Source organism: Cebidichthys violaceus, unplaced genomic scaffold, assembly GCF_023349555.1.
Source record: "Cebidichthys violaceus isolate CVI_PGR_0920_01 unplaced genomic scaffold, fCebVio1.0.p SCAF_77, whole genome shotgun sequence".
Taxonomy (NCBI): Eukaryota; Metazoa; Chordata; class Actinopteri; order Perciformes; family Stichaeidae; genus Cebidichthys; species Cebidichthys violaceus.
Window position 1 is genome coordinate 405,041 of NW_027176961.1, and position 11,186 is coordinate 416,226.

General features: G+C 40.7%; 1 protein-coding gene across 1 annotated transcript in view; it reads right to left on the reverse strand.

The window, feature by feature from the left end:
- Positions 1 to 4,591: 4,591 nt before the first annotated feature.
- The window catches only part of coch (coagulation factor C homolog, cochlin (Limulus polyphemus)), a 12,319-nt gene continuing 5,724 nt past the window's right edge, over positions 4,592 to 11,186 (reverse strand). The window contains exons 6-15 of the mRNA XM_068737235.1: positions 10,877 to 10,948; positions 10,438 to 10,494; positions 10,170 to 10,317; positions 9,890 to 9,993; positions 8,484 to 8,710; positions 7,854 to 7,968; positions 7,004 to 7,147; positions 6,763 to 6,919; positions 5,780 to 5,877; positions 4,592 to 5,692 (exon numbers count right to left, since the gene is read on the reverse strand). Coding sequence (XP_068593336.1) covers positions 5,520 to 5,692; positions 5,780 to 5,877; positions 6,763 to 6,919; positions 7,004 to 7,147; positions 7,854 to 7,968; positions 8,484 to 8,710; positions 9,890 to 9,993; positions 10,170 to 10,317; positions 10,438 to 10,494; positions 10,877 to 10,948 — 1,295 coding nt within the window. The 3' untranslated portion in view covers positions 4,592 to 5,519. The remainder of the gene's footprint in view (positions 5,693 to 5,779; positions 5,878 to 6,762; positions 6,920 to 7,003; positions 7,148 to 7,853; positions 7,969 to 8,483; positions 8,711 to 9,889; positions 9,994 to 10,169; positions 10,318 to 10,437; positions 10,495 to 10,876; positions 10,949 to 11,186) is intronic.

Below are 11,186 nucleotides of genomic sequence, written 5' to 3' on the forward strand. Positions count from 1 at the left end.
ACAAATCTGTTATTAGTTAGTTATTGTCCTGAACAGCATGTGGGCTGTTGAGAGAAACGTATCAAATTGTAAACACAAAATCATATTGTGCAGGCTTGCAATATACATGTATTAAAGCTTATCAATAACACACACACACACAGCGCTTAGACAGAAAGCACCTCAGGCCTGCAGGCTGATCCTTCCGTATCAAGAGACACAGACTCTGAACCAGGACAAGATATACACTCAACATACCAACAGGCTTCCTGGTGGCAGAAACAAGAGGAAGCCTTAGAAGGACATGATGTACACACAAGAGTCTCTGCTCAGTACCAGAAGAGCAACGCCCTGAGACAACTGCCACATCCTCAGAGAGCAGAGATGCATGAATGCAGAAGATCTCTGCTCTCAGCTTCAGTCTTTCTCTCTTCTCAGTGGACTCTCAGTCTTCGTCTCCCCTCAGTGGACTCTCAGTCTTTCTCTCTTCTCAGTGGACTCTCAGTCTTTCTCTCCCCTCAGTGGACTCTCAGTCTTTCTCTCTTCTCAGTGGACTCTCAGTCTTTCTCTCCCCTCAGTGGACTCTCAGTCTTTCTCTCTTCTCAGTGGACTCTCAGTCTTTCTCTCCCCTCAGTGGACTCTCAGTCTTTCTCTCCCCTCAGTGGACTCTCAGTCTTTTTCTCCCCTCAGTGGACTCTCAGTCTTTCTCTCTTCTCAGTGGACTCTCAGTCTTTCTCTCCCCTCAGTGGACTCTCAGTCTTTCTCTCTTCTCAGTGGACTCTCAGTCTTTCTCTCTTCTCAGTGGACTCTCAGTCTTTCTCTCCCCTCAGTGGACTCTCAGTCTTTCTCTCTTCTCAGTGGACTCTCAGTCTTTCTCTCTTCTCAGTGGACTCTCAGTCTTTCTCTCCCCTCAGTGGACTCTCAGTCTTTCTCTCCCCTCAGTGGACTCTCAGTCTTTCTCTCTTCTCAGTGGACTCTCAGTCTTTCTCTCTTCTCAGTGGACTCTCAGTCTTTCTCTCTTCTCAGTGGACTCTCAGTCTTTCTCTCCCCTCAGTGGACTCTCAGTCTTTCTCTCCCCTCAGTGGACTCTCAGTCTTTCTCTCCCCTCAGTGGACTCTTAGATTTTCTTCGCTCTTATCAGCAGACTTTTAGCTTGTGCTCTTTTAAGAGACTCTCTTCGCTCTGCAGGCTCTTAGTCTACGCTCTCTACAGAGACATGTTAGTCAAAGCCTTTTTGGACCGATTAGTAGATATTAGTTAATGCCTTCGGGACATGATTATAGTACACTCATAAGCCTACGGGACATGAAATAAATACACTTGCTTGATTGTTGAATAAACCTGTAAAAGAAATCTTACTTTTGTTGTTGTTTGAGTTTCTTTATAGTAGCTTTAAATTTCTTCAGTCATTTTACGTCTCTTTCTGGTGGTTTCACGTCTGTTAGTAATCATTTTAAAACTTGTTTTTTTGAGTCTCTTTGTAGTTATAGTGGGTTTACATTCCTTCGTAGTCGTTTTACGTCTCTTTCTGATTGTTTTAAAGCTTTTGTGGATGTTTGGAGTCTCTCTGTAGTTGCATTATGTCTCTTTGTAGTCATTTTGTTACAATTTGTTGTAGTTTTGAGTCTCTTTGTAGTCATTTTGTTACAATTTGATGTAGTTTTGAGTCTCTTTGTAGTCTGTTTATGTCTCTTTGGGGTTGCTTTTTAACTTTTTGTGGTTGTTTTGAGTCTTTTTCTCGCTGCCTTTGTCTTTGTTAAATCGGTTCATTTAAGATGATATTTACACTGTGAATTTTGGCAAACCTTTTTTTCTGTGTTTCTGTAACATTGATGCTCTTTAATTTCACAAGAAGCTGCTGACTGATTTTAGATCATATGATTGTTTCCATGACAACCAGGCCAGGCTGAGATGTTCCTATCAGATTAGTGATGTCAGCTTCCTCTTATTATTTCCGTTACATGTTTCAACGTCAGCAGAGAGTCATTCAGGGGAGACATTACAGCTGCTAATAACCATAATATGAATAGTTGATGAATCCATCAGTTATGTTTTTAAAGTAATCATTGAGTCCAAGGAGACATCTTCAAATGTCTCCGTTTGTCCGACCAAGAGTCCAAAAGCCAAAGATATTCAGTAGAGTCAAACTTACACACCTGCCTTTCACTTTTCAGAGGTCAAATACAAGAACGTCTTGTTGGAGTCCTGATCCAGACCCCTCCAGAACCTGGTCTATCATAACCAATGCTCTACAGTCCAGCTCATTTCTCTCCAGCTCTTGAAGAGAAGTCCTTTGGCTGCGACCGTTCCAAACTTCCACCAGTTTTCTGTACATTTAAAAGCTGCCACAGAGCATCTGAATCATAATCCACCTCCATCTTTCTGTCATAAAGTAAAGAAAAGGTGTGAACGTGTCCTGATCATTAACCAGACAACAGAGGTGAGTGTGAGTGTGTCCTCATGTACTCTACATCTAACACAGAGAGGTGATCAAACTATTATTATTTTATTAAGTTCCATTTGAGACTTTTCATTTTATTTTATTTTATTTATGTATCAAATGAGTTTAACAAAACAAAACAAGAATCACAAATAAAATGAACAGTAAATATGACAAATTGTCAATAAACAAATAGTCATAAACAACATAAATATATATATTGTTTCCTAAAAGGAGTTAGAAGTCTACACTTATGTGGTCCGACCTCTTCATAACTCTCTCTCCATAACTCAAACATTTCACTAAATATGTATCATATAAATCTTTGTGACTGGTAGTCTGTCCTCATGAATCCTCCTTCTCATCCGACCTCATCACGTTTTCCATGGAGGTCAAGGAGAAGTGGTCAGAGAAATATTATTTTGACTTTTCAACCACAGCCCTTGAGTTCAGGCTGTTGACTACTGTGGACTTTCACACTCAATATAAAACTAATAACAACTAATCATTGAATAAGTTATAGATATCATCAACTTATAATAGCATAGGGCAGAGGTCTTCAAAAGGGGGTCCGCAACCCCTAGGAGTTCTGCGGAGGTGCTGCAGGGGGTCGTGATTTTTTTCCATACATGAATCTGTCCATTATTTTAATAGTTCAGTATTGTATGCAAGATAACAGGTATGTTTATGCATGGCAGTGGCACTAATAGGCCATCACTCATTTTTTGTTTCCACATTATTGTTTAAAATAGAAACGTCAGTTAGCTTGTATTGATTATCATGCAATTGGCAGACAATGTTGATATTAGCATTGGTATCAGCTGATGAGGTGTGTTTATAAGTGGCACGGCCACCCTACTCACTGTACCTTCAAAATACAAACGTGAATATGAACCTGTGTATTGTTTGAATAGCTTAGTATTGAATGCACAATAACAAGGTGTGTTTATACATGGAACCAGGCCCAGTTTAAGATAAAACACAATGTGATATAATATACTGTGTATAGTCGGGGTCCCTGCTCCATCTCAAGACCCTGAGGATGAAACCAACCTCCTGAAAAATGTGCATATTTACATCCTTGCTGTTTGGCAATAATGACAATCAACTAATAATTATGACTTTACACAGCTGTCTGCTGAATATAACACTATTAATGTATTCAACATGTTATATTAAGGCGTACCACGTGTATCCTTCTTGTTAAGCAAGAGAGGTTTAAATACATTTTTATATGAAGTCTGGCATGAAGTGTATTTCAGCTGAATATTACATAATACTAGAATCATTTGCTGAGCAAACATTATAAACATACAATAAACATATAAACATTAATACTAGTTTTAATATATTAAAATATTCTCCTTTTTCATTGAGAGCAACAGTTTGGAATGAAACTCACCCGATATGGAAGATCATTTCTGTCAAGAAGAGAAAGAAAAACAGATGGAAAGTTAGAAATGATCAAAAATGCTCCTGATGAATCAATACGTAGAAATAACATTTTAACATTTCAACTCTCCAGATAAGATTTTGAGACGCTCCACTTGATGCATGTATATGTAAACAGATTCAAACATCAGAATCAACAGACTCACTTTGTTGTCTTGTAATGTGCCGTTTGGACACCAGGTGGCGCAGCGTCCTCGTCTCAGAGTTTGAGCTTCAGCTACCTGAACAAACATCACTGGACAAGCTGTAAACAACTATTCTTTATTGAGAGACGCAAAGACAACCGGTAATAAATACAGAAAAAGGACAGAATCAGCATTTAAGGTTTCAGTTACACAGAGACAGGAAATCAGACTTTCATAAATGTTTTATATCTTTTGTTAAAGTATGATGCCTGTTTCCCAAAAACAAAGAAACATACAAACCATAAGAAGTCAACGTGTTTGGTAAATGTACATCGAGATAATTACAACATAAACAAAGACGAGCTTAAAGATTAGAAGAAAGAAAGATGTTTCTGTTAACGAGTCATTTGATTTGTGTTTCATGATGAAAATCTGAAAATTATGAAAACATTAAATGTGAATAAATTGAGATGTTTGAGAATAGATACAGATCTAATAACAAAAACACACAAATCTCATCAAGAGAAATATATTTCATAATCACAACATCTTTATTTTGTAATTACACGATACAAAACAAGATCTGATAGTGAGAAGAATCGTGTAATTAGATACGTTTCTTTATTTTATTATTGATGAGATTCTTAAAGAAGTCATAATTACAGCATCCAGTATCACATTTCTTTCTCTTTCATTTGCAGTTCATCAGAGGATCCAGCAGGTTTTTATTTTACAGTTAGAATCTCTTTTATGTAAATTAGATTCTTCCGTTTAAATGAATTAGTGCTGATTATGGTTCTCTTTAAAGTTAGCTGGGTTAAAATGAATCAAATCAATTCAGAAATGTTTTTAAAATACAAATACAGAAGATAGACATTTGAATATTTTCACTAGTTTCTTTGTTGTACTTCAAGTTACTAAAATACATCTGATTACAGAATCAAACACACTGGTTTCTATTGTTTCTATTGTTGATGATGATGGTCTCCTTTATTAAATACATATATTTGGTATGTCTTTCTATGTATTATATACATGTGTATGTATCAGTACTAGTTGGTATATGTATACAGTATATATACAGTGTGTGTGTGTGTGTGTGTGTGTGTGTCTGTGAGAACTTATTTCTATGGGGACCTGATCTTCTGCCTGCAAAGTGAGGACATTTTGTAAACAATTTTTATTTTATATTTTCTTCTTAAAATGACTTTTTGAGGGTTAAGGCTTGGTTTTAGGATTAGTGTCTTGACAACTTATGTCGAGTATAGAAGTACAAATGTGTACTTGTATTCTTTGTGAGGACATATTTCTCTACCCTCAAAGTGAGGACATTTTGTAAATCAAGTATTTTTTGTCCAGACCTCTCATTGTCAGGCTGTTTTGAGGGTTCAGATTTTTAGGTTTGAGTTGCGTTTGTCATCACTTGTGTAGAAGTACAAACGTGTGTGTGTGTGTGTGTGTGTGTGTGTGTGTGTGTGTGTGTGTGTGTGTGTGTGTGTGTGCGTGTGTGTGCGTGTGTGTTCTTAGTTGTTCTCTGTGAAGTCTCGACAGACGCCTCGGACCAGCAGAGGGACCAACTCGGCGAGGCCGGTGAACTCCCTGGTGAAGAAGGTGTGGCTTTCCTTTGGCTCTGATGACATCAATTTCAGGTCGTCCAGGGGCGCCCAGGCCACGCCCACCGAGTACATGGTGATGCCTGGTGATTGGTGGATGGGTGAAACAGGACATTTGTGTAAGTCGTGAACACAAGCTGCTGCTGTTTTTCCTTTATTTTAACACGCACCTTGTCTCTGTGCAGCCATCGCTGGAAGTCTGACGTCGTCGTATGATTGGCCGTCTGTCACCACGATGAGGAAGTTACGTCCTGGTCCCGTCCGCCTGCTGAAGAGAAACAAACGAATCTCATTCAGGTGTTTGTGTTTCTTTCTCCTTCGGACACGATGAATCCTGCTGAAAGAAACTTCAGCAATCTGAACACCACTTCACCATTTGGTGACATTTCCCTGCAGGGAGTTTCAACACTTCAGAGTTCATTTTAAAATCTCAGTTTTCTCTGTGAAAATGTTTGATTCAAATGTTGGTTTTTACGCAGACAAACATTTTGTCATTTAGTCAGCACCTTTCAGGGGTTTGACTAACATGGTTGGAAAACAAATCTGATCCTAAAGCCTCACTTACTTTTGGTAACTGGTCACCTGTGACATGCATCAACATTTGTACATTGCTGCATTTAATGTTTCACAATGTGTCTCCTATCATCAACTGGTTAGTCCGTCTCTCAATACTGTCTGTGGCTCTCAGCTCCAAACCCACTGGTTCCTACTGAAGGTATAAATCTTTAAAAACACAAATAGATAGTTTCATTTTGTATTAAAAAGGCTCAGTTATTTCCTAAAACAGCTGGTCACTGTAGTCTTTATCAAACAAACGGGAGGAACTGGTGGATTTGTTGGGGACTATTTTCAGCGGCGGATGAATCCACATTTAGTAGGATTCATTCATAGTTTGTGTTTAGAAAAATGCTAATTATCACCAGCCTTCAATTGAATGGGCCAGTTTGTAGGATTGTGTGCCATCTAGTGGTGAGGATGCAGACTGCAGCCAACTGAAACTTCTCCCGTGTGCCAAGCGAGTAGGAGAATGATTTTCTAATATATAATACTTCTAATATTATATTCCATTTCTGCCAATAGATCCCCCTTAATGCGACACACTGGCCCTTTAAATGATTAAAACCTGTTGTAATGTACTCAGGTGTGTTGTCACCTGAACAGGTTCTGGGTGGTGTAGCTGATGGCGGCTCCAGTGGCCGTTCCTCCGCTCATGTAGGGGATCCTCCTCAGGGCGTTGATGGAGTCCTCTTTGTTGGAGTGCTCAAACATGCCGAACTCCAGCCTCTGATCATAGGTGAACTGCACCGCACCTGGACATCCAACACACAGTCAGCCGGCCAATCGGCTCGTCAATGAATCAATAAATCAGATCATTTTCAAATTGTGAAGCTGACCGATGCGAGCTCCCACGTCCGAGACGTCGAAGCTTCTGGCGATTCCTGCCAGGAAGTCCAGGACCAGCTGGAAGTTTCCCTCCCCGACGCTGGAAGAACCGTCGATGAGGAACCCGATGTTCACCGAGTTGTAGCAGGTTTTACCTTAAAAAACACACATCGACATTTCCTCAGCTTGGCACTCTATGTTTTTTAGCCCCATGAACTGTGCAGGAACCAGAACATGTGGTAATACAACATGTACTATAACTTGTGGGACTTGTTGCTGGTCCAGTCTGTCAAGAAATCTGCTGTGGAAATTAAATCCTCCTCAGAAATACAAGGACTTCTGTGACCTCCTGACCTTTTCTCTAGCTTCGACCAATACAACCACATTTCACTTGTGCTGCATTCATGTGGTGTCGGAATAATCGGAAAAAGTAGTTACTGACCGGGAAAATTCATGTGAAGGCCCCCTCAAGTCAGAAGCTTAATTTAGAATATGCCAATAAAGCTGATTCTGATTCAGAAGAACAAAGAGTTGACGTCAATTGTACGCAGAAACAAGGCGGACGAAGTAAATGTTGGGCTGATGGTAAGAAACCTTTCCCGAATTAAACAAAACCAGATAGGACGTGTTAATAACAGAGCTTTCTTACCCCTGTTTCCCATCTTAATGCTAAGCTAACAACAACTGTCTTAGAACGGTATGAAAATCCAACTCTGCATGAAGCAAATGTTGAATTTCTCCTCTGTTTCTTTGGTCTTGGTTGAGATGGGTGTTTCGCTGTGTCGTGTCTGTCCTAACAAAGTGAGGGGCTGAAGTGAACCGTGTCGCGGTGCAGAGTGCTGTGTTGTAGTCGTGTCTCACTGCAGAGCAGGCTGTCCAGAGAGCAGAGCTTCTGAGCGAGAGGTTTGACGTGTTTGGTGGTGCTGAACCAGCTGGGGATGGAATAACTGAAGAAACCGTTGTCTTTACACACCGCCTGCAGGAAGAAGAGAAACACCAAAACGTCTTTCATCTGGTAAAAAGTCTCTTTACTCACAGATGTTTAGTTTAGTAGACGGAGAACTAAACGCTGTTCAATGGTTGAGCTAAGAGAGACAAAGATCCGCTGAGCAACAGAAGAAGAGAAGAAATCAGTTTCACAATAAAAGCAGCCCAGAACAAGCTGGAGTTAACTTCTTCAGACTTCACAACAGAAACAGGTTTGTCTATTTGGCACCATCATACCAGCTGAACTAATCAGTTTAAACCTCTTCCATCAATATTTACTGATCAATAATCAAACACATTCAACAGTAATCTGTCATGTGACCCTGTGAGGAAGTCTGAATCATTTCACATGTAAATAAAACACTTAGTGTCTGAATTAAACTTCGTTAGAATAGTTGTTATTGCTCATCAACATAACAGCTGATTCATAACATTTAGAAAACTGTCATGTATATTACATACGTATGTTTAATAAATGACAGAAGATGTGAATAAAACGGGTACCTTCTTCATGAAGTCCTTGTCTCGCACCATGGCGAGCTCCTCGGGTGCCGGTTTGGCCACAGACACCAGGAAGACGTTGATGCCGGACTCTCTGGCCAACATGGCCGCCCGCTCCAGGTCGTCAGACGGCCAGCCGTCGATCAGCACCATCATGACCCGAGGGTGACCCCGCCTTCCCCCGTTCTCCTGGGTGAAGAAGGTCTCCACCGCGTGCATGATGGCTTTACCTGCAACGACACGAGAAACCAGTTAAGGCCTACTTGTCCTGCAGAGCAGTCAAAAGCCTGATTTGAGTTTTAAGATAACACCAAGCTCCAGGAGGCATTAAGAATCACCTACGATCTTTTCAACCAAAACTCTATACTGAGATCTCATTGGACGAGGGCCATAGGTACCACAGCGGATTTCTGGTTCTACGGGTCGACGTTACAACATCACCTCCAACACATCGCCTTTCCGTCCAACTCGACTTGGTGCAAGGAGGTGCAGAGAAAAACGTTTGCTTTTTAAGAAACCCTAGGTCATAGTCTGAATTTCACTGGACGAACAATAGACTGTTTGTTTTTTTGGATCCTGAAAAAGAGAACGGATAACTTCTGTGCCCCGTTCTCTCACCGTTAATGAATACATTTTGTCGGTCGTGAGGAAGAAGAATTCCCTTAACTGCTGAAGAAGCCTCTCTGCCACACAGAGAGTTTATCGCCATGCAGCTTGAAGCTCCAGAGTCGAGTTTTAACCAAGAAACTCGAGAACCACATCGACCGCGACAAAGTCGTCTCACAGTAAGAGGCTTGGTGTCTGGGCAGAATTAGGTCATAGTGTGTTTATTACCTTGTTTGTTTTGTTTTAAGTTTCCTGTATTGTTATAACGTGTTTTTGTGTGTTCTCATGGACCGCCGAGTTCTGTTAGTGCTGTGCAGAAATGACTGTGTATTCGTACTGCTGCAACCGTGTTGCGATAGATCAGTCACCGCGAGTGAAGTTGGTAATTGTGGCTTCATCAGGTTCTTCTTTTGTTTGAAGTTTAAAAAACAAAGAAATATATTTAAAAAAAGTTATGCAGGAAGTGGGCAGAACCATCAGTCTAAAAGGGAAAACACTATAAATCAAGTCACTATGATCACAGCAGGGATGCATGCATGTTTGTGTGTGTGTGTGTGTGTGTGTGTGTGTGTGAGTGTGTGTGTGTGTGTGTGTGTGTGTGTGTGTGTGTGTGTGTGTGAAGTTGTGGACTACAACTTTAGACCTGGAAAGTGAGGACATTTTGTCTTTACTTCTTCAAAGGGCTGCTTTAGAGATCATCTTCAAAGGTTAGTGACTCATCGATGCTTTATGTTGTGTGTGTGTGTGTGTGTGTGTGTGTGTGTGTGTGTGTGTGTGTGTGTGTGTGTGTGTGTGTGTGCTACCTGTGTTGGTGTCTCCTCCCAGGTAGGCCAGCTCCTTGATGGCAAACAGCAGCTCTTTAGGTTGAGTGTAGTTGGTCAGTAAGAACTCAGTCCTGGGAGAATCACTGCAAACGCAACCCAGGTGAAAGCCAGTTGAAAATGTTGTCTCAAGTAAAAGTATGTAAGTATTATGAGCAACATGTACTTCAAGTATTCTGATACTGAATTTGAATTATTTACTCCCTTACCTGTGTGTGTGTGTGTGTGTGTGTGTGTGTGTGTGTGTGTGTGTGTGTGTCACCTGGCCTGGATCAGTCCTATATGCGGCCCTGTTGATCCGACTCTCAACATGGCCGCCAATTTGGTGACAAAGTTCTTCTGCAGGTTGAACCTCCGCTGCCCGATGTTGTTGCTGCTGTCGATCACCATGGCGATATCCATCTGACAGTCTGCACACACACACACACACACACACACACACACACACACACACACACATTAACACAATCTTAGTTCATGTTCAATCTTTTAAGTCCAAAATATCAAATATCAAACTGAACACAGTGTACCTTTATTTCCGCCTGTCAGAGCTTTCTTCACTGACAGCTTCTTTAGTGGTTTCTTTGCTGCAAAACACACACACACACACACACACACACACACACACACAGGTCAGCTAGGGTAACACAGTATGTCTGGTGGAAACATCACACTCCTGTTGTGTCTTCAGGAAAGAAGAAGAGTCCTGATAACAACAGGAAGTGATTCTTTACTTCTGTGTCATTACTGTACATTTTCAAAATAAAGCTGGAATTCAAATAACAGCATTCTTAAATAATCACCAGCATGAACACATTTCTTTTGTAATCTGATCCTTTTCTGCATATTTCTTTCAGTAACGTCACGTTGGTTCTTCTCGGTTCTGGAACATCTTTTTACGTTCGTTGATTTGTTGCACAGCTCTTTAAATAATGTAGGTTTTAATGATGTAATGATACGCATCATTACCTGGTAGTGCTGCTGCAGGCAGAGCTGTGGTACTGGTCTCACTGGTCAACTCCAGTGGGACGTTAACAGGCTCTGGTCTCACACACACACACACACACACACACACACACACACGTTTGGCTAATTAGTTTTGTATATTAAAGTATATTTAGTGAACAAACATCAATCATATCTGGTAGACTTCCTCATTTCAGTGAAGCAGTTTACCAGTGTGACCTTTGGACAAAGATGTTAACGGTGATGAAGTATTATTAATATTCATATATTTGTATAGTACACGGTATTGAGAGGAAATAAACATTTAAAGCTG